The sequence below is a fragment of the Lacerta agilis genome, chromosome 15 (genome assembly GCF_009819535.1).
Source record: "Lacerta agilis isolate rLacAgi1 chromosome 15, rLacAgi1.pri, whole genome shotgun sequence".
Classification (NCBI taxonomy): Eukaryota; Metazoa; Chordata; class Lepidosauria; order Squamata; family Lacertidae; genus Lacerta; species Lacerta agilis.
The window spans coordinates 12,768,542-12,792,167 of NC_046326.1; the positions used below are offsets into that span (position 1 = coordinate 12,768,542).

The 23,626-nt window shown below is 43.0% G+C and overlaps 1 protein-coding gene across 1 annotated transcript; it reads right to left on the minus strand.

Annotated features, from left to right (window-relative positions):
• Positions 1-8,628: 8,628 nt before the first annotated feature.
• Positions 8,629-12,789, minus strand: LOC117060303 (kunitz-type serine protease inhibitor bitisilin-3-like). The gene is made up of 3 exons (XM_033172517.1): positions 12,762-12,789; positions 10,286-10,510; positions 8,629-8,879 (listed from the first exon to the last, which is right to left on the minus strand). Exons 1-3 carry the CDS (start codon positions 12,787-12,789, stop codon positions 8,629-8,631), a joined length of 504 nt encoding a protein of 167 aa, XP_033028408.1.
• Between the last annotated feature and the right edge of the window lie 10,837 nt (positions 12,790-23,626).

The following is a 23,626-nucleotide window of genomic DNA, read 5'->3' on the forward strand; positions in this document are numbered from 1 at the left end:
TATATGAAAATGATGTATTGATGGTATATTACCCCTGTAAAATTGGCAAAAATGTATAGAACAAGTTCTAATAAATGCTGGAAGTGTAAAGAAAAGGTACTTTTTCATATGTAATAGAATTATTATAATAATTAATAATAATAATTTATTATTTATACCCCACCCATCTGTCTGGGTTTCCCCAGCCACTCTGGGTGGCTTCCAACAAAATATTAAAATACAATAGTCCATCAAACATTAAAAGCTTCCCTAAACAGGGCTGCCTTCAGATGTCCTCTAAATGTCTGGTAGTTGTTTATCTCTTTGACATCTGAAGGGAGGGAGTTCCACAGGGCGGGCACCACTACCAAGAAAGCCCTCTGCCTAGTTCCCTATAACATGGCTTCTCGCAGTGAGGGAACTGCCAGAAGGCCCTCAGCGCTGGACCTCAGTGTCCGGGCAGAATGATGGGGGTGGAGACGCTCCTTCAGGTATACTGGGCCGAGGCCGTTTAGGGCTTTAAAGGTCAGCACCAACACTTTGAATTGTGCTCGGAAATGTACTGGGAGCCAATGTAGGTTTTTCAAGACTGGTGTTATGTGGTCTCAGTGGCCACTCCCAGTCACCAGTCTAGCTGCCGCATTCTGGATTAGTTGTAGTTTTGGGGTCACCTTCAAAGGTAGCCCCACATAGAGCACATTGCAGATGCCCAAGCAGGAGATAACCAGAACATGCACCACTCTGGTGAGACAGTCCGCGGGCAGATAGGGTCTCAGCCTGCGTACCAGATGGAGCTGGTAAACAGCTGCCCAGGACACAGAATTGACCTGTGCCTTCATGGACAGCTGCGAGTCCAAAATGACTCCCAGGCTGTGCACCTGCTCCTTCAGGGGCACACTTGCCCCATTCAGGACCAGGGAGTCCTCCACACCCGCCCACCTCCTGCAAAATAATCAAAAATTATTGGGAAATGATTTACAATGAAATAAAAAAAATGTTTAAGTTAACTTTTGTTAGGAGAACATAAGCTTTTTTATTAGGCATTTCAGGTAAAGATCTGCCAAAAGGCAAGAAGATTTTATTTATGTATGCTACTACAGCGGCTAGGATTTTGCTAGCCCAAAGATGGAAAAATGATGAAATACCTACGAAAGAACAATGCCAAGAAAAACTGATGGAGTATGGTGAAATGGCAAAGTTAACTGGAAGACTCAAAGATAAGGACAATAGAGAGTTAAAAAAAAGACTGGGTACCTTTTACGTTATATCTACAGAAACAATGTAAGGATATGAAATCACTTGCAGGGTTTGACTAAACACTTACAATTAGCAAAATAAATAGAAAAAATAGAAAAACGAGGTTAAAACATTGAGAACAAAATAGGATAATACCGTAAGCAGGAGAAATGAATGTGTAAGAAACCAGGGAGGGAAGTTGGGGGAAATCGTGGGGAGGAGGCAATTGAGAATTCATTTTGTGTTTATATTGTTAGTTGCGATTGTTTTTTTAAAAATGTAAAATTCATTAAAAATCTTTTTTTTAAAAAAAGGGTATTGAAGAAGACCCCACCCATCTCCCAGCCCCTTCGACCCCAAGATTCTGTATCAGGGGTGCCAACTTGAATAAAACATTGGGGGAGGCCAAGGTAAGTCCTGCCCCACACAATCAAAAGACATGGCACACAGAGACCATTTGAATGGCAATGCCCATCAACTTGGGGGGGCGGCTGGATCTCATAGTTTGTACATCCTATGTTCTGGATGTGTAAACCATGAAATAACTTAGTAGGGTTCCCTTCTCTGCTCCCAAGTCCCACAGAATAAAGTGGAAGGCTGAAGCAGTCCCTGCTCATCGTCTTGCTGCTTATGTCCTGTCTTTGACTGGTTTGCCTATCATATTGACAGGTTCCCCCAACTCAATTTTTGAATCACACTGCAGACAAGCATAACAACTCTTACCTTGTATCCCTGTTGATGACCTGGCCATTGGATATGCTGTGAAAAGGGCAAGAAGGCAAATCTTACACATTTGATGTGAGTGTGAAACCAGGTTAATACAGAGGGCAACTTTTTAACAGATTTTCACTTCAAACATTTGGTTGTTTTTAAGGTGTAAGGAAGAGGGGGTGGGTGGGAATTAATTGTCCTTACCAGACTGTTGACATTCCAAAACACAATGGTATAAATATTGGAAGTTGTTTCCATTGCCTCCGCAACCACTGTAAATGAATTTCCTACACATGTTGCTCTTGACATCATAGTAAAAATATGTAAGGGATAAACTGCATTTTCCATACTTTGGATTGAGTGTGCATATTCTAGGCATAGTTTCTGGAGGAAGGATGGGGAGAGGAACTGTCACAAGTGCAATATATGTCATCTCATCTTTTGAAACAGAACATAATACCATTTGAAGACATTTGTGAACCTTACACCTGGTATCATCTCTACCAAAGATGCAAGCTCCACAGTGGGACCCTACACACACTAGAGTCCAGTTTTAAAGAGTCCAGTGGTGGTTTCTTAAAACTAGGTCCATGTGCTTTTTATATATGGTGTGGAGGGAGTCATTGTTTGTAAGAGTAGTATAGTAAAAATAAATAAATGGGTCCTTACAGAGAGGCCTGGCATACTGCACACTTAATACATTTAAGGGCCAGAATTCTTACCTTCTGAATGGAGAAAGAAATCCTGCGCTTTAGTGCAAGGTGCCAATAATCCCATGATGAGGACCAAGAATGCCATGTTATTGCACTTCATGGTGGCTGCTGGATGTGAATGCTCAGTGCTGAGAGGAGCCACTTTATATAGCATTCAATAGTGATGTGGAGGGGGATAATCATTTGAACATTAAACACAATTTTTAATAGGTAGGGACACTCTGAAGCACCTCTGCTTCCATCAAGGTAACGTCCTGTTCTTGAACGAGGACTGCTCTGTACTAGGCACATAGAGGAACTATCAGGTCAAGCAGAAATAACCTTTGCATAGCCAGAAAGAGTTCTGTAGATGGTGATACAAACCCACTCTGTTGCCTCCTCCTTCTCTAGGCATCTGTACAGACTGATAACCTGATGACAGACAACAGCCAAAGTCATACTCTCCAGCATTCTTGGGACCCAAATCAGGGTGCTTCTTTTTGGTTGAGCTTAATGTTCAAAAAATAAAATAATATGCCCTGCCTGCTATACAAATGAAACATGGACTAGGAAATTTACAAATAATTAATAACACTATCCTGAGAAAGACAAAAACATATGTAACATAGCCCCTGGGCTGTGTAATCAGCTGCTTCAAAAACCTCACAAATGTCCTGTACTCAACACAAGAAAACTAGCCAGGTGAGCTATTCTGGAACCATCTTGTACTTAAGGAAGGGATGCAGGTGGGAAAAGGAACAGAATACAATGGGTTTATCCACAGCAGAGCACAATCCGACCCCACTGGCTATTACTGGGGTACTGGGAGATGTCTCAGGCTGTGTCTCAAGAGGAGTGGCTGGCAAAACAGGACTGGCTTCTACAGGTTTGTACCTCTCTTGTTAACTCTCTGCTTACTCTATGGCAGGATCTTGGCTTCTGCTTGCTTCTAAGAGTGTGTGGGTAAGCAAGAGCCATATTCATTCCACATCTTCCACCGGAACCTGCTACGGTTTGGGAATTGTTCCACAGATTGGGGCAATTACACTGTGTGAAATAGTCCCAGTTTAAAATAAGAAGCTTTTTCCAATGACAAGCTGTATTTCCCAAAACAGCTTGCAATTCATGATGCAATAATGATTTCGATTATGAGGAATTTCCCCTCACAAGTCTGTATCTGGGTGAGCTTGTTGAATTAATACAGCCTACCCCAGCCTGGCAGACACGATCAGGTGCAGCTTCCATCTCCCCTGACCAGTAGGAGTTGTAGCCCAACAACATTTGGAGGTCAGCAGCTTATAGAAAGGGCACTTAACTGTTTTCCCTGTCTGTGTTTGAGGGATGTTTTGTTTTATTTTGTTTTTCTGGTTTTTTGTTTTCTTTTCTTTGCCCTGCTGCCCTAATATATATTTTTGTTCAAGTGTTTTTGTTTCAGTTTATAGACAATGCAAGGGGTGACATGATAGAGGTGTATAAAATTATGGTTGACACAGAGAAGAAGATGGACTGAGAAAAGTTTTCTCCCTTTCTCAAAACACTGTAACAAGACCACAACATATAAAATCAAACCAAAAACAATAACCCAATAAAAAACCCCAAAAAACCACATTCTAAAAGGGTGTTGGATGTATAATGAAGGTGCCAGGCGATCTTACCTGGAGAGAGCATTCCATAGACGGGGAGCCACTGCAGAGAAGGCCCGTTCTCGTGTTGCCATGCTCCGGGCCTCTTGAGGAGGAGGCACATGAAGGAATTCAATGGAGGACGGAAACTTGATGAGGCTGGAACGCAAGGCCAGGAGCGCTGAAACTGGATCTGGAACTGAAACTGGATCTGATATTGGACCAGGATCAGGAACTGAAGCAGAATCAGGCAATAGGAGGGTATAAACCATGTTGCTGTGGCAAAGAGCCAGGGGAAAATGCTGGCCTCTTGGGCTAGCCTCCAGGTGCTGCACATCTCCTGATCTGGCCACACCTGCCAGGCCATACCCGACTCCCCCAAGACAAACACAGCGAGGCCCTGGTTCTGCAACTCCTCACTGTGGTCAGGGCCTGGCCCCTGCAAATACTCATGGTACTCCCTACAAAAGCATCGCTGGGCCACCTGGCTCAAAATGCCTTACCGTGAGGAAGAGCCTGCTCCCTCAGAGCACCTCATGGGGATAGAAGGCACACAAAGAGCCCTCACTGGATAGTTGGTGTTGGTGAGAACAGCAGTAGCCAGTGAAGAAAGGCAGGCCGGAGGCCTGGGCTGGCCGGGTCGGGTCGTCCTCTTATATACCTGCTGGGATTGACAGTCACCTGACCCTCACCCTCACCTGAATCTCATAGCTCTCTGGTAGCTGCCTCTGATCAGTTATCATTTAACTCTTGGGGGAAATAATTAGCATCACACATCATGTGCCTGGAAGTTGCCAAACCAATTAACCAACCAGATGGATTACTGTTAATAACACCAGTTTTCCTATAACTTGATATTGCTGGATAGTTTTGATCAACTGCAAAAGCATTTTTAGTTTGCTTTCTGTTGCCACACTGGAACATTTCTTTATTAGTGCCACTTTGTTTTGTATGATTCTTTGCAAATGACAGAAAACAACTTTTCTGCTTGTATACGTTGATAATATAATTTTGGTTACTGAGGACAAACAAGATTGTACAAAAACAACATTGGGTGCAGGCCATGCTGTAGTGTAGTGCTTATGCAACTGTGAATAAAAGGTGACTGGGCTCATTGTCTCAGGGTTTGGGGGGGAAGAGGTGATAAAACTGATTTCCATTAAGTGCCCCCCTACAGGGTAGAGAAGTACCTGGGGAGAGGAATATTCCCTTTGAAATAAGGGGAATTTAAGGGATATAAAAAAATCAGGGATAGCAGCGGGAAACGGCTTGGAATAAGGGAGTTTCCCGCAAAAAAGGGAGGCTTGACAGCTATGCCCAAGAGGCAGTATAAGGAGGAGGAGGGAGAAACAGGAGAGGAAGCTCCCACCCACTGTGAAGAAAAAGGAACCATCACCGCAGGCACCACAGCTGCTGCTCTGACTCAGGTAAGCAGCTCTCCATCCTCCTGTCCCTGTAAGCGGCTAACCAGTTTTTCCAACACATGGTCCCAAAATGGCCACCTCTTCAGTCTTTCCTTCCTACCCCAACACTGGGCCCGGCTTGGTGGGGACAGACCTCTGATGTTTTACCTATGTCAAATGTTATACTTGAAGCTCCTTGCGACAGTGACATGTTCTCTGTAAACTTGTAAAGTGTCTATCTCGCTGATGGTGCCATAGAAAGAAAATACTGTAATAATAGAAAGATGTCTCAACACTTGTGGCAAACATACAAGTGAGTAACTTCTTGAAATGCCCATATTCTATACCAGGCTTCCTCAAACTCGGCCCTTCAGATGTTTTGAGACTACAGTTCCCATCATCCCTGACCACTGGTCCTGCTAGCTAGGGATCATGGGAGTTGTATGACAAAAACATCTGGAGGGCCAAGGTTGAGGAAGCCTGTTCTATACTCACTGGGGACTCATGTGTTATAAACATGTAACACCAGATGGCACTGGAGAGCAAAAAAACAAATTCTTTGTGATTTCCCATAGCGGTTTTTTGTTGTTGTTGTTATAACAATTTAATTTCTGACTTATTTATAGTGGGTTTTCCCCTGTGTGTAGATCTACCCTGTGATTTTGGGTTAGGCATAAAATATCTATCTATCTATCTATTAGCATATGACTGACATCAAAGTTTAGAAGAAGAAACTCCTACTTTTAAAAATGATGTTGCATGTATATGGCACAGGAGGCACCTTCATCAAAGATGCAATCCATCCTATGCAAGAGTGAAAGGAGGCCTGCCTCTTCTAAGATGGTGCCTGCTGCTAGCTAGCATCTCATGCTGCCAAAGGCTCCTTTTTAAAAATTAATCGTTCATTTTTATTCAGTTTTAAAAGTCTAATAATTGAAAGGATGATACCCTACTACTTTTTAGAAGGCTAATTTGTTGGCGTGGTTTCTGCCAACGCCCTTAAACTGGTACCAGGGTAGATTCTGAAAACTCTGAAGGCTGAATATTCAGAACTGGAGAAAAGGCCCTTTCTGCTTGGGAGTTGCTGTCCTACTTTAAAAGACTCTCCCTCATTCTCCCCACTTTTGCACAAGGGGTGCATGGACTTTCTAAAATGAAGACATCAATAATAACAGTAGTAACAGTAGTGGTAGTAGTAATAATGCCCAACAAATAGAGCCCACGGGATCTGGAAGAACAAGTGGATTTATTGGCAAGCGAGAAAGACATTCCAGCAGGCTGATACAGCAGGATAAAAGGCATCCATCTTTAAAAGAAGCTGTTGGGGGGGAAAGGCTTCCTGGTTTCCTCTGGTGCCTTTATTCCACAGGAGCAAATGATATGTTAATGGGTCTGAATACAGTTCTGCACAAGGATTCAATGTTGTTAACCTGAAGGAAGAAGCAAGATGTCGGGACAATCAGATTTAAAGGTGAGAGATGCCACTATGAGGAAATGTTTCTTTGAGGGCTTTAGGCAGGAAGCTCATGATCCAAGCTTATAAAATAATGTAAAGTGTGGCGAAACTAGGCAGAGAGAAAGTTTTCTTGTTCTCACAAAACTAGAAAAAACAATGAGGCTGAATGGTGGGAGATTCAGGAACAGACAAGAGGAAGGACTTCTTCATACAATTAAACTATAGAATTTACTACCCCAGGGGCCGATGATGGCCACCAGCTTATAGAGCAATCCAAACTATAGAGATCTGCTTTGTTTATCAGCTTTGTTGTTGTTTAGTCGTTTAGTCGTGTCCGACTCTTCGTGCCTCTGGTTTATCAGCTACATTGGCCTAAAAACTATTGCATTGAAACTCATCCAGCTGTGACTGGCAGAAAGTCCCCATATCTGGTGGAGGACAGAAGCACACATCCACTGTATCTACAACATCACTGATATAACCCAAACCACACACACCGTCCATGCAGGAAGCTTCTGCCAGGCTTGGAGGGGAAGGCACAGTGCTCTGACAGGTCCAAGGGCCCTCCCGCCACCTTCCCAAAGCCTGCTCAGCTTTGGGAAGGAGGCAGAAGGGCTCCAGCTTCCTGTCATAGGCCTGGCACCTCCTTCCCAAAGCACGGGAAGCTTCTGCTCAGCTTCCAGAGGTACAATGTTCACACACACAGTGTTGCAACATCACGCACGCAATGTCACCCTCCCCATCGCCTTTGCAATCTGGAGCCTCTGGCCCTAAATGTTACCCTGTGAAAAGTTTCACCACACACCACTATTTTCCACATTTTAATTCTGCAGGAGCTGTGGGATCCTTAGCAATACTAGCCAAAGGATAACAGTGTTTATCTAGACTTCAGGTGAGAAGGTAAAGGTAAAGGTAAAGGGCCCCCTGACCATTAGGTCCAGTTGTGTCTGACTCTGGGGTTGCGGCATTCATCTCGCGTTACTGGCCAAGGGAGCCAGCGTACAGCTTCCAAGTCATGTAGCCAGCATGACAAAGCTGCTTCTGGCGAACCAGAGCAGCGCACGGAAATGCTGTTTACCTTCCTGCTGGAGCGGTACCTATTTGTCTACTTGCACTTTTTGACGTGCTTTCGAACTGCTAGGTGGGCAGGAGCTGGGACTGAGCAACAGGAGCTCACCCCATCTCAGGGATTCGAACCGCCAACCTTATGATTAGTAAGCCCTAGACTCTGTGGTTTAACCCACAGCGCCACCCGCGTGAGAAGGTAGTTTGCAGCAAAGATACCACCTCTCCAGTAACTGTCTGCCATTTTTGGGGGGGGGTGTATGCAAGGTATTGTTTTGTTTTGTTTTGTTTTGTTTTGTTTTAAAAAGGCTCTTCTCATTCCATTTTCCACTTCTGTCTTCTCCAGCATCAGAGTGCATCTGCTTCTACCTCAACCCACAACTCAAAGGCTATCACCAGCAACAAGGCTTCCCCCTCTACCATGAAGTAAGTATATTTATTGTATTACTGCAGTTGGAGCAGGATCACTGCATAAACCATGTCAAGAGGTTCCTTAGGTTCTCTGGAAAAGTTGTAAAAATTTCTGTATCCTTACCAGGGCTTCCACACTCCCGAAGGCATTCTGCTTCATTCATAAAGTTATTTCTATTGCCATTGCAGCCACCAAATTCGAAAGGTATACACTTCTTGGTTTTGGCGTCATAGTAAAAGCGAGGAAAGTTTTCTTTGCATGGCCCTGTGTCTAATGGCTGTTGGCATGTGGGAAGCATAGATTCTGGAATTTCAGGAGGGAGAGAAGGACAAAGACACCTATTATTTCATTGTTTGAACGACAAAGGAAAACAAAGTCTGAAGGTGCCATGTCTGTGATTGCCACTCTTAAGATGATCTCAATGACAATAATGACATCTCTGCCTTGAGATCCAGCAGTCATACTGACGGAGGGGTAAAATCATATACCAAAGGAGACTGGCTGAAACTAGCTAGGTGCGACTATGATTTCTATAGTTCCATAAGGCAGATTTAGCATGGTACCACGTCTACTGCCATTGGGTGGATAGCTGAGTAGAGGAGCACAGCTGAGGCTAGAATGCTACTCTCTTCCTCAGTCATCCCTACAAGAATTGCTTGAACTCCTGATTTTTGCCAGGCTGCAGTAGCTCCTGCTTTGCCCAGTGGGTCCAATGGCGGTAGACTTGGTGCTTATGGGCAGATGCTACTGCGTCTTGTGAGGAAACAAGCCTTACTGTCCTGGGAACAAGGTGGAAAGTGCCGAGTGATTTAGAAACATTAGAAAAGGACTTTAAAAAGGAGACTGCAATACTGAAGAAAGCCAGCACGAGTGCATATGAGGATCAGAAGCAAAATGCCATGGGGTTCTTACTTAGACTCAGTCCGTACCTGGATTCATTTCAGGGTTGATTTGAGGTTTTCCTGTTATAAGGACAAGGAGCGCAATGTTACAATATGGCAGGTGTGAGAAACCTTTTTCTACCTGAAAGTTGCAACCCCTCATGGCAACCTTATATGGCCTGCATGCTAGTGGTGGTAAGTTAGGACCAGGAGCTGCTCTTAGCTGCCCAATGCTCATTCAAGAACAAAATGGTAACTTGCAGCTAAGGACTTACTGGAGCTCAGCTTAAGACCCAAGGGCTGCCTTGTCTTTTTGCATGAATCAGCCTATAAATTAACATCTTCCCTTCTCCATATGCCATCAGAGATTAGGTGGGAGGCAATCAGATTAGATACAGTAATGCTCCCACCCAACTATGGCAAGCTGTCCCAAGGAATGCTCATCTGGCACCATGCCTGATGTTCTCCCCTTTAAAAGTGTTACTTATTCAGAGGCTGCGTTAACTCATGTAATCCTAATAGGAGAGGGTTGTAAACACCAGAAACCTACCAACCATGCAGCACGTTTTCTGGACTCTTTCTACCACCACCACCCCTTTGACAGCTGTGTACATTTCCAACTCTAGCATCAAAGGCTGCATTTCTTTTGATTTTTTTTTAAATGCAGCAGCAGGAGAACCCCTTCCCCAGCAGGATTCCTACACTCTCATTACCTCTCTCATGTTTAAAGGGCAAGATATTGAGGTACTGGAGCTAAAATACCCTTAATGAGTGGCTAATGTTAAAAGAAAGGTGCAAGCTGTTCCGGTTGCCTGGAATTATCATTACCAAAAACTGATTTGTACTTACCCAATGGTTCGCACACCTGAGAACACTTCCAGTAAGACTCAAAATTGTTCTCATTGCCTCCGCAGCCACGATAAACAAATGGCATACATCTCTTGATCCTGGCATCATAATAATAACGCGTAATTTTATCTCTGCACCACCCTACACGTTTCCTCTTTTTGCATTTCTCAGGTGGGTCTGGAGGGGGAAAGGAGGGGTGAAAAGCTCATATAATCTCTTATTCTGCAACATGTTGTTTAAAGTGTTGGGTGCCACCCCCACTTTCTGCAAGACTCCGGGGGCCTGCAGGGTCTGTGTTCCTTTGTAGAAGTGAGACACGGCAGAGACTGTTGTAGCTTTAAGAAATATGGTTTATTCACCTCTTCTACACCTACAGTCTGCATGGAGAGAGTTGCAGCATGGTGTGCATGGAGAGAGAGCCAGTGTGGTGTAGTGGTTAAGAGCAGTAGACTCGTAATCTGGTGGACCGGGTTCGCGCCCCCGCTCCTCCACATGCAGCTGTTGGGTGACCTTGGGCTAGTCACACTTCTTTGAAGTCTCTCAGCCCCACTCACCTCACAGAGTGTTTGTTGTGGGGAGGAAGGGAAAGGAGAACGTTAGCTGAGACTCCTTCGGGTAGTGATAAAGCGGGATATCAAATCCAAACTCCTCCTCCTCCTCCTCTTCTTCTTCTTCTTCTTCTTCTTCTTCTTCTTCTTCTTCTTCATTTCAAGAGGGGCTTGTCCCCCACAGCAGTGCGTCCAGCCTTTTGCCAGCTTGCCCAAGATGGATCCCAGTCTCTCTTCTCCCTTCTTCTTCCCAGAACACCCTGCTAAATACTCTTTTCCTGTCACCTCACACCCAAGCCCACTCCCATGCAAAGACACATTAATTATTTCTTTGAATTGGGGGGGGGCATGTTGTGGGCCAAGCCACTGCAAGCACCTTGTCCAGATCCTAAGGCCTCATCAACTGAAACCACTCCCGTATGAGCAGGTAAGTTGTGTCAGACACCTTACCTGCTCCATAATAATGGTAGCATCGTATTCAAGAAAGTGACATTGAAATTATTATTATTATTATTATTATTATTATTATTATTATTATTATTATTATTAAATACTGCCCTTTATCTGAGAATCACAGGGCAGTTTACAATATAAAAACACAAAAATATGTACCATAGTAACAGACAAAAACAATACCACCACATAGTTTAAAAGGCCATAGATTTTTTAATTAGGCAAAGGCCTGGGAGAAGAGAAATGTTCCTATCCAAAAAGCACCTGGCAAACTTGTCATTGAAGGCCTCTGATGATTCCAACATTCTGTTCCCATCGACAAATGTCAACAATTTCCTCACCACATGAAAAGCTCCACTGGCCAGCTGCTTGAGGATGCAGTGAGGGAGCAAAGTAAACATGATTTGTTTCCTTCATCACAATTCAGTAGGCACAAATATGCACTCTTGTTCCCTGCAACTTCACGCAATGAGGGAACCACCAGAAGGTCCTAGGAACTGGACCTCAGTGTCTAGGCTGAACAATGGGGGTGGAGACGCTCCGTCAGGTATACAGGGTCCAAGGCAGTTTAGGGCTTTAAAGGTCAGCACCAACACTTTGAATTGTGCTCGGAGACACAGCGAGAGCCAATGTAGGTCTTTCAGGACTGGTGTTATATAGTCCTGGAGGCAGCTCCCAGTCACCAGTCTAGCTGCCTCATTCTGGATTAGCTGTAGTTTCCAAGTCACTTTCAAAGGTTGCTCCACATAGAGTGCATTGGAGTAGTCTAAGTGGGAGATAACTGGAGCATGTACCACTCTGGTGACACAGTGCGCAGGCAGGTAGGGTCTCAGCCAGCGTACCAGATCGAGCTGGCAGACAGCTGCCCCGGATGCAGAATTCACTTGTGCCTCCATGGACAGCTTTGAGTCTAAAATGACTCCCAGGCTGTGCACCTGGTCCTTCAGAGGCACAGTTATCCCATTCAGGACCAAGGAGTTCCCTACACCCCCCCCCACCCTCTACACCCCCCGAAACTGTACAAATTTGGAGAATAGGATAGGATATTATATAAACTTAACAAAACAAGGTGATCTGCAATCATTATTATAACTGTGTTGGACACTTTCTAAAGTGGGGGGTCAGTGTGCAACCTCCCCAATGCAGTGAAGGCCTACCTCACTTGGTCGTGAACTAGAAGCAGTATTCAGCTTAGTTCCCTCCGGATGAGCCACACAACTTCCAGTGTTGAACACCAAGATCCTTGATGTGCGAACAAGTCCAACCCCCCCCCCCAAGTCTCACAGAACTGAGTGGCAAGCTGAGGGGGTCCCTGCCCATTATCTTGGTGCTTAAGTTACAGCACAGGCCTTCCTGTTGCGACTCTCTTACCTCTCATATTTGCAGGCATTCTCCCTGCACTAATCATGCACCTCACTGAGGAATGCAGTGCAGACAAGAATAGGAACTCTTACCTTGTCTCCACTTCATATCAATTGCCATATTTGACCAGGATACAAGGAGATCTACAAAAAGGACAAGGGGAAGATTGTTACAGTATGGTATGTTTGATGTGAATGAGTGTCCAGTACTGGCAAAACCACTTTCATATTAGAGTTCTATAGGAAAACAAAAGGGGGTATTTCGGCATCTTAACAATTAGCTAGACACTCAGGAGCTGTTCTTAATCTGAGTTACCATTCTTTCCTTGAATAAATGCTAGGCTATTTTAACTGAGCCTTATTGGAGCCTTAGAATAAATCAGCCTCATCTTGACATAGCCCAAAAATAAAGTCAGGCTTTCCAGTAGGCTACCGATCAAAGCTCAGTTGAAAGTTCATAGCTTGTGAACATTTGACTCAAAATTCAGGTACCAGTGTGAGAAATGAGACAGAAATTTTGCTCCACCACATTTTAACAGCATTGGTAGCAGAGGACAACTGATACCCACCAGATGCATGCACACACTCCAAATGTTCCCAGAATTCCAAAGCCTAATATTGGTCCATTGCATGAAGTCATCAGGTTTCTAGAGGCAGGTGCTCAAACATTCAGCTGCCACATCCATCGTGTGGCTTAACAGACAACCCCACATCCATGTACCATTCTGTCACACTGGCATGTAGGGCCTGCACTTCCATTTGTTATTAGGCTCCAGCTCCCATCAACCCCTGGCAGCACAGATTTGGAGAATAGGATAGGATTTAACCCTGGGTAAATTTACCGGAATGTTATCGCCCTTTGAAGTGATCATACTTTCCCCCCTCTCTAGCAATGAAAACCAAAACATTTGCTTTTCTTTTGAGGTTCCTCTCTAGCAGTGCATAACCTTCCTGCATTGCATAGTGATACCCTCTCAAGGCAATACTCACTCTCTCTCTCTCTCTCTCTCTGTCTCTCTCTCTCTCTCTCTGTGTGTGTGTGTAGATATAGATATAGATATAGATATATAATGTATGTGTGACATCCAGTTGTATTCATCTGCTAGCAGAACAGACAACACTGGCAGAATTGATTCTCCCTCACTGGAAAATCTGCTCCAGTGATTTGGGAAACTCTCTGAAGTAGTTTTGTTTTGTTTATTAAATCCCTATATTGTCCTTCAACCAAAGATCACAGGGCAGTTTACATTATAAGAACACAAATATATATACCATAGTAACAGACTAAAACAATAAATAACCATTAAAACAATAAACGGTTCAGGACTGCAATACCTCAACGACAGCCTCTTTCCATATAAAGAGGACCCTGAGATCATCTTCTGAGGTCCTCCTTCATGTGCCTCCTCCTCGAGAGGTCCAGAGGGTAGCAACACGAGAACAGGCCTTCTCTGCAGTGGCTCCCCATCTGTGGAATGCTCTCCCCAGGGAAGTTCACCTGGCACCTTCATTATACACCTTAGGCGCCAGGCAAAAATGTTCCTTTTTAACCAGGCCTTTGGTTGGTTTGATTGACATCCTATGCCCTTTTAAAATGTGATGGGGTTTTTTTGGGGGGGGGGGAGGTTATTGGGTTGTTGTTGTTTGTAGATTATGTATTTTGTGGTTATATATTTCGATTTTATTCTGTGAACCAGAATGCTCTGTGTGTGTGTATCCCACACACCCCAGTTTAAAAGGCCATAGATTGTTTAATTAGCCAAATGCCTGGGAGAAAAGGAATGTTTTCGCCTGGTGCCTAAAGATATTTAATGAAGGCTCCAGGCAATCCTCCCTGGGGAGAGCATTCTACAATTGAGGAGCCATCACAGAAAAGGCCCATTCTTGTGTTGCCATCCTCTGGACCTCTCATGGAGGAGGCACACAAAGAAGGGCCTCAGAGGGTGAACACACAGTCTGGCTCCATTCATATGGGGAGAGGTAGTCCTTGAGGTATTGTGGTCCTGAGTCACTTAAGACTTTATAGGTCAAAACCAGCACTTTGAATTGGACCCAGCAACACATTGGCAACCAGTGCAGTTAGGTGTTATATGCTCAAACTGTTTTGTACTGGTTAGCAACCTTGTAATGACACACACACAACTTAACAGGCTGTATGTAACAGTATAACTTCTATTTCAAAAAAACAATTCAACATATCATATCACAATATGTAATTCCATAGACCAACTTATCATATGAGTGGAACATACCGGTATACTGAGAGATTAAAGTCCAATTTATTTAAATTATTAAATAAAATAAAACCTACAATTTCCAACAAAATATGAACTGGGGGAGAAGTTTGGTTGTGATCAATCAATAGTTCCTGAATCTGTGACTTAACAACATCTAAAGGAACATTGGTATATAGGGAAGAGACATCCCACATAGCCACAATACTATGTTGGTAACAGTCATGTTCTCAATGAGGGTTATAATGTGTTTAGTATCCTGAATGTAGGATGGCGTTTCTTTGGGAAAGGGATGTAAAAAAGAATCAATAAAATGTGAACAATTTTCCAAAAGGGAACCTGAAGCTGAGATGATAGGTCTCCCAGGTGGTGGTAACCTATTTTTATGTATTTTTGGAAGGGTGTAAAATATTGGTACTCTGGTATGTTCAGGACATAAAAATTATGCCAGCGGTATGTCTATGTAGCCCAAAGATACAGCTTCATAGTTTGTTCTTCATCAATATGGTGGGATCACCAGATAAGGGTGAGTAGAAATTAGAATTATTCAATTGTTTCTCTGCTTCTTTAATGCAATTGTTTCTCTGCTTCTTTGTTTTGCTTCTTTAATGTAATCAGTCTTGTTCATTAAGACAATAGCTCTGCCCTTATCCGCTGGTTTTATAATTATATTCTTATCTGCGGTGAGTTTGGTCAGGATCACTGCATCCTCCTTGCTTAGCTTAGATTATATTGTATGTGTCCCTTCTTCTTTTCTTTAATATTTAAATCATGATGTACCAAATGCTGAAATGTTCTAATTAGGTGATTGTGGGAGACTGGGGTGAAGGTAGATTTGCACTTGAAATGTTCAGGTATCCATGGTCTGTTACAAAAAAAAAATCCCTTAATTTAATCTGCCAAATCAACTTAAATAAATAAATCCTTTTTTGGAAAGCAGAGTACTTGGGTGTAGGTACAAAACCTAAACCTAAATTCAATACGCGGAGTTCATCTGGAGTAAGTTTTCTTTGGGACAAATTAACTACTAAAGAAGTACTATTGCTGTCTGCGATTACTTCCTCCGGTATGGGCGAATGGTGCGCTGTTTGGAAAAAGAACGGTAAGTGAGACTAGATCTGAGTCTAAGCCCCCTACCTTCATCTGTACCACTGTTACTGGATAAACTCGAACTATCATAATCTGTAGGCGTGGTAAAACGATGCTGCTTGTCGGACCTATTGGATAGTCTGTTGACTTACCCAGATGGGCTAAGCCATAAATAAACCCTACCTGTAATGTAATCATTGTGGTCTCTACACTTAAAATTAGATAATTCATTGGAGAAACTCTAATTCTCAAAAGCATCAACATGTGGAACACTACAAGATTGATATAAGCATTCCACATCGTGGTTATTGCTAATATAAGAACTGAATAGACTGTATCTCCTCATCAATCCACTGGACCTTAATCTCTCAGTATATGTTGCGTGTTTAGACCTTTAACCTTCCCCAAAATAAATTCACACAGGACTCAGATATTTGGTTTTTGGCAGAATTTAGGCCACAACTTTATTGATTACAACCAAGTGAGTGGTTGCATAGGTTCTGGTTCGACTATCTACCTGCACCCTTGCAGGCAGCCCTGTCCCAGAGCCACGTTCGTAGGACAGACAAGGATGAACACCAGGGACAGCTGATGGAAGGTTCACCAAACAACCGTCTGATGTCCCCGGGACTTGGCCACTGGCCGGACCCCTTTCGGGGACCTACAAACCATTGAGTCCCTGGATTCCTGTACTGGAATATCCTGCATTTCCAGAGGCGTGGCCACATCACGTGCCGTGCCTATCACCTGAACCAGAGGCTATCCGCAACTTACAAGTTGTGACTAGTTGCTACACGGCAGGCAAACCCCAAATGGCACCAGCCAATCAGCCAAGTGGGGAAAATTCCTACCGTGCCCCTGTCCCAACGACAGACGACACAGAACGGCATAGCAAGGTCAACGCAAGCCCTAAATATAGGGAGTGGTGGGTCGGTGTTCCGATGCATTAGGCCCCAAAGAGGAAGCTCAGCAGCCTTGCATGGGCTTAAATAGGTCCCGCGTTGCTGTATTTTACGATGCCCCATTGGCCAGATTTCTCCCCAGCAACGCGGTACCAACCTATCAGGGGTTGTGGCCTTGATTTCCAATTACCCCCACAACACTGAGTTGGGTTGCAGGTTGCACCGCAACACGTGCCCTCTTTTAATGGAGGACCTAATTTCCGCTCATATGATAAGTTGGTCTATGGAATTACATATTGTGATGTGATATGTTGAATTGTTTTTTGAAATAGAAGTTGTACTGTTACATACAGCCTGTTACGTCGTGTGTGTTGTTACCAGTATTGTATTTATGTAACAAAAGGTTTGGCAGTGTTTTGTATCTGGTTAGCAACCTGGCTGCTGAATTCTGCACCAGCTGGAGTTTTTGAACTCTCTTCAGAGGCAGTCCTGTGTATAACACGTTGCAGTAGTCTAACCTGGAGGTTACCAGAGCACTGACGACAGAAGTTAGGCTATCCCTGTCCAAACAGGGGCACAGTTGGCTCACCAGCCAAACCTGATGGAAGGCGTTTTGCACCACCAAGGCCACCTGAGCCTCAAGCAACAGAAAGAGTGTAACCCCATCAAGAGCAAGCAACCTCCCATCCATCTAGTCTAGGGAACTACCCAAAAATAGTGCCTCAGTCTTATCTGGATTTCATCTCAGTTTGATGGCTCTCTTTGATTCCATTACCGAAGCAAGACAATGATCCAACAGATGTAAAGGAGAAGTAGAGCTGTGTGTCATCTGCATATTGCTGACAACATACTTCAAAACTCTGGGTGACCCCACTCAGAGGCTTAATGTAGATGTTAAATAGTATGGGGGATGACATTGAACTCATGGGGCTGCACCTATCAGCCATTGGTAATGATTATTGGCTGAGCGACATTATGCATGGCCTTTTGGAATGGATGGCGGATGGCGAAGCGTCTTTTCAGGTGCAGGTAGTCTTGGTGGCGAGACCGCCTTGGGTGGTGGTTTCAGGCCTTGGGCAGAATACTTTAGTGTATCTTCCTAAATGGGGGGGGCGTGAAGCGGTGACCCACACCTCCCCCCTTGCGGCAGTGATACCAGGGTTCCCCGTTAAAGGGGTCTTGGGTGGAGGCATTGGCTGTACGCCGAGAGGTTGTCATTGCTCTCCCCTCAACGGTTCGGAAATGGGGGGTGGGCTCTCTGCTTGAACATATGTTCTCCAGAGCCAGCCCAATCCCCATACATTCTGCCCAATGCCTGAGCCAAGGTCTCCCTACAACTGAATCTTAATAAAGTTGTGGCCAATTTTAATCCCATAGCACATTGTCTTGTGTCATTATTCCGCTCAGGGGTTGCCTGGGTTTGGGGGACTCCACCTGTCCTTGCAAAAACTCCAGCAACAGAGAGCATAATCAGTATAACAGAGATTCTCAAACAAGGAGATATTTTAAACAGATTTTCACTTTAAACATTTGGGAATTCTAAAGGTTTAGGAAAATAGAGGGGGGATATTTGCCCTTACCAAACCTTTCACACTCGTAAATGCAATCAAAGAGATTTGCAAAGTTATTTCTGTTGCCTCCGCAGCCACCGTAAATGAACGTCTTGCACATGCTGTCCTTAAAATCATAGTAAAAATTTTCAAGCTCTAATTTGCACCGTCCAGGTCTTGGAGGGAGTCTACATTTTTTAGGCATAGATTCTGGGTGGGGGAGAGATGGGAAGATATCATATATTGCATCTCATTTCATTTCATCTTTTGATACACAGAAGAAAACAAAGTTGTTACATTTGTGAATCAAACATCTAATATTATCTGATACTATCTCTACGTAGTAGCTACAGATGGAACCTCCAGAATGGGATCCAATGATCATATCTACCAAAGAGCCAACTGGAAGCCTAATTTTGCCCCATTGTAAATAGTCCAATTGTGATCTCTCCCATCGTCCTTAAGATGATTATAACTTACCAATGTGGTAAATATGGTGAATCAGTCTGTGAGCTCATGATGACTGTGAAGCTGCTACCCAACCTTCCCTATCCCCCCACTTGTCTCTCCATCGGTCTTTCACTTCCACCTGCTCTAATTTAAAAAATATTTTTGCTTGGTGCATCATCAAGAACAAGAAATGTGGAGGTATTAGTGGAGGAATGAGGCAGGGGCTCTTACTCCTTCGCTTCTTTGGAATGGATGATGGGTTGTGATGCTTCTGAAAATTGCAGTTAGTCCGTTCGTAAGCTGAATGCCGTACACTGATAATGTCCACATGTATAATAAGCCAACTTCATTTTGATCCAGCCAAGTTTACTAGTACTTCAATTCAATCTGAGATTGATTTTGAGTTCATTTATATTCTACACCCCTGAGATGTCTGCAAGATGGAAGGCAGGAGTTTTTAGGTAATTACGAGAGGCTTTCCAAAGGCGATTTAATCAAATTCTCTTTGTTTATGTAACTTCCTGAAATCTAAAAGTGTCTTTGAGAAGTTAGGAGGAATGACTCCTGATGCATGCTTTCAAAATACAGCTGTAGATGTTCCTGTAATTAGTAGTATATGTGGTACATAACATTGTTTCAGGAGCTGTATGGGGAAGAAATATAGCTGCTCCCATGGCATGATTTGTGTATTATTATTATTATTATTATTATTATTATTATTATTTATCATACAACCCCTGGAAATAACTTAATGTGAGCACAGACGTGTTTCTGGCTCTGTTGTGAAAGGTGTGCAGAACGAACTGTGCTTCTAGGCCTCTAGATCTCTTACCTTGAAGAAAATTACGGAGAATAAAGAAGAAGCAGTTTTAAATCTCTTGGACCACTTCATATTAACGGAAAGATCCTTCAAAATCTTTTAATAACAGGTAACTTGAATTTGAAGCACAGTGAGCAAATTGTGAGTGGTTAGGGTGCAAGTACTTCTGCAAGTCCCAAGGGAATGTATCCAATATAGAAGGCATGTCCAACAGGTAGATCGTGATCTACCGATAGATCACTGGACGTCTGCGGTAGATGACTGGTAGATCATTGGCTCCCCCCAAAGAAACTGAACAACTGTGGCTCCCTTAAAAAAAAGCTCAACATTGTACTTCCTCCCTGAAAAGACTCAACAACTTTGACCCGACCCACCCCCCATGGGCCTTCCTCTTCCTAAAGAAAAAGCTCTACAACTTTGACCTGAACCCCCCAAAAAGAGGGTAGATCACTGCCAGTTTTTAACTCTGTGAGTAGATTGCAGTCTCTTGGGAGTTGGCCACCCCTGCAATATAGGGAACACCCCAAGAGGAGGGGCCAGAGAGACAAGTATACAGGCAGGCTATACACATGCCAGAGAATTGTTGTCCCTACGACACCAGCACACTACTCACGGTCCATGCCTCCGTGTCCCATCCATTCTGCAATGAATGCCTCACCTGCAGAGAGGCTGGGGGCTTGCAAACTAGTTGGCTACATGAGCCAGAACAATGGAAAGCTTACCTTTTGAATAGGCAAAGAAACCCTGCAACTTAGACCAAGGTGCAAATAATCCCATCATGAGGAAAAGGAGTGCAGTGTCACTGCTCTGCATGGCGGCTGTTTGATGCGGACGCTCAGTGCCGAGAGGAACCTCTTTATATGGTGTTCAGTAGAGAGAGGTGTTCATTTAGATGGCAATCAAAAACAATTTTTTTGGCAGGTAGGGACACTCTGAAGTGACTCTGCTAAGATCAAGGTAACTTCCTGTTCTTGAATAAGAACTGTTCTGAACTAGGAACATAGTGGAATAATCAAGTCAATCAGCATAACCTTGGCATGGCCAGAAAGATTTCCAACCCCATAAGATGATGATTCAAGCCTACTTTGATGCCTCCTCCTTCTCCAAGTATTTGTACAGCCTGGCACCTGATGACAAACAATAGGGGTTTGTTGGTTAATAGGCTCTTGTGACTTGTGGCTGTTAGAAGCTTCAGGGAGGCCCTGGCAAGAAAGATCAGATCAAATGAAACTATTAGAGGAATAACGGTAGGAAATAAAAGCATATACAGTGGTACCTTGGGCTAAGAACTTAATTTGTTCTGGAGGTCCGTTCTTAACCTGAAACTGTTCTTAACCTGAAACTGTTCTTAACCGGAGGTACCATTTTAGCTAATGGGGCCTCCCGCCACCGTCGTGCCGCTGCCACACAATTTCTGTTCTCATCCTGAAGCAAAGTTCTTAACTTGAGGTACTATAGCTGGGTTAGCAGAGTCTGTAACCTGAAGCATCTGTAACCTGAGGTACCACTGTAGACTAAAAGCATTCACAGATTACCTTGTGATTACAGTAGAGGACCCCAAAAAATTCTCTACCAAAGGTGTTGGAAAAGATACAGGATTTTGGACAGGTATCAGGTTTTTAATTAAACAAGAACAAGACTTGTCTTGGTGAAAAATGTGACGGAGCAATATAAAAAGGAGTTACAACTGATTACAGACTTAACTATTTACAAAAAAGTCAAATATTTGGGGGTATGGCTGACAGCTTAGAATATTAATATATTCAAAGATAACTGTGAAATTATATGGAGAGAAAAAGGAATTTAGAAATCTGGGGAAGAATGAATTTATCACTTTGGGGAAGAATATCAGTGATTAAAATGAATGTATTACCAAGAATGTTATTTTTATTCCAATCGATCTAAGTGGTAGGTGGTACTGGATACTTTTAAGAATGACAAAAAGATATTTCTAGATTTATCTGGCAGGGGAAGAAACCAAGGATAAAATATAAACTATTATCAGATGCTAAAGAGAGAGGGGGCTTTGCCTTGCTGGATTTGAAATTATTTTATGAGGCATCCTGCATTTGCTGGATCCAGGAATGGATCATATTGAAAAATAGAGATATTCTAAATTTAGAAGGACATGATAATAGATTTGGATGGCATGCATACCTATGATATGAAAAAGCAAAAGTACATAAAGGATTTAAGAATCACATAATAAGAAAATAAATTTTAGGGTATGGGAGAAATATAAAGACTATTAGAACAAAAAACACTGTGGTGGCTCTCCCCATTAGAAGCAATATCTTTGAAAAAAGTGAACATGAGGGCTAATTGGCAGACATATAGAGAGCTGTTAACCGAAGTAGAAAATCAGGTGAAATTAAAAGGCTTTGAAGATATAAGAGAACTGGTAACAGACTGGTTAAAGTATCATCAATTAAATGATATCTTTAAGACAGATAAAAAGAAAGGTTGTAGATATGTGTTATCAAGATTTCCAAAAGATGTTTTAGAAAATAGTATAAAATTATTGTAGAAAATGTATAATTTGCTCCTGGAATGGCATGCAAAAGACAAACAGGTCAAATTGGTGATGATACATTGGGCAAAATATTTGGGACATAATATACAAATGGCAGACTATGGAAAACAGATTTAAAATTCACAGCACGTTGTTCACTGAAAGAAAATTACATGAAAATTATGTACCGGTGGTATTTGACTCCTGTTAATTTAGCAAAAATGTATAGAACAAGTACAAATACTTGGTGGAAATGCAAAGGAAAAGAAGGTACCTTTTATCGTATGCAGTGGATGTGTAAAGTAACTAAAAAATTCTGGGAGATGATACATAATGAAAGGGGAAAAAATGTTTAACCAGGAGCTTTTTTATTAGGAATTATAGCTACCGAGATACCAAAGGACCAGAAAAGATTGTTTATGTATGCAACAACAGCCACACGGATACTATTAGCCCAGAGATGGAAGGAAGAGACAACCCCGACCTGAGAGGAATGGCAAACCAAGTTGATGGACTATGCCGAAATGCCAAAATTAACTGGGAAGCTCAGAAATCAGGAGGACAAGAACTTTCTAAAAGAATGGGGAAAGTTTATAAATTATCTATAAGACAGGTTAAAACATTAGCAGGATTTCAACCACACTTGTGAAGTAATGGAAAGTATGGATAATATAGAAGGATAAAAATTTGGATAAGTATTGATATGCAGTTGTAAATATTATCATGACCACCTATGGAAGGCTTCAGCTACCTGGAAATTGATGGTTGCTGGTGGGATGCAGCTTTGCTACTGCTCTAGTGCTCTTGCTGTCTGTCCTCATTAGCTGGTCCATCTATATATCAACAGCAGTAAATAAGGGGAGCTTATGAGCCACAACAGAAGGTAGGGGTTATTCTGCGTTTATTTAATGATCCTAGAAACATGAAACAACTGGACATAAGAGAGTTTCTCTTGCAAAAGTAAGTGTATAGCTCGCCGCATGTTGTGCATACTGTATATTGCTTTGCTATACATAAATTTTGTGGACTCATTTCTTTTAGCTGTTGCAGCACAGCTACTGTCCTGGGATTTCATTGTGGATGTCGTTGTATCATATTTTATTCAGTTTTCCCCTATGCTGGTTCTTATTGTGAGTTTGATTTTGTTGTTCTCTGTATTTCCACTCTGGGGCTTCCGTATGAAAGGCGGACTGCTAATCTGTGCTTTTTTCTGGGGGTACTCAAGGGGATATTTGAAATATCAATATATAACTAAATGACCTGTAAAAATACTGTTGAATGGAGAACAAGAGGCAGCGCTTAATAAACCTCTTGCCGGTACATGCAGGATGTTGGATCTCCAGACTGAGAGTCTGCTCCTCCTTATCTGAACTTCTGAGATTGGATACAGGCTCTCTGGAC

Bases quoted from the DNA above. Each gene is read 5' to 3' on its own strand.
- LOC117060303 (XM_033172517.1), bottom strand. From the start codon at position 12,789: ATGGCAATTGATATGAAGTGGAGACAAG. The intron at 10,511-12,761 runs GTAAGAGTTCCT...AGATTATATGAG, and splicing joins TGATATGAAGTGGAGACAAG to CTTTTCACCCCTCCTTTCCC. The intron at 8,880-10,285 runs GTAATGATAATT...CTGAAATTCCAG, and splicing joins TAAGTACAAATCAGTTTTTG to AATCTATGCTTCCCACATGC.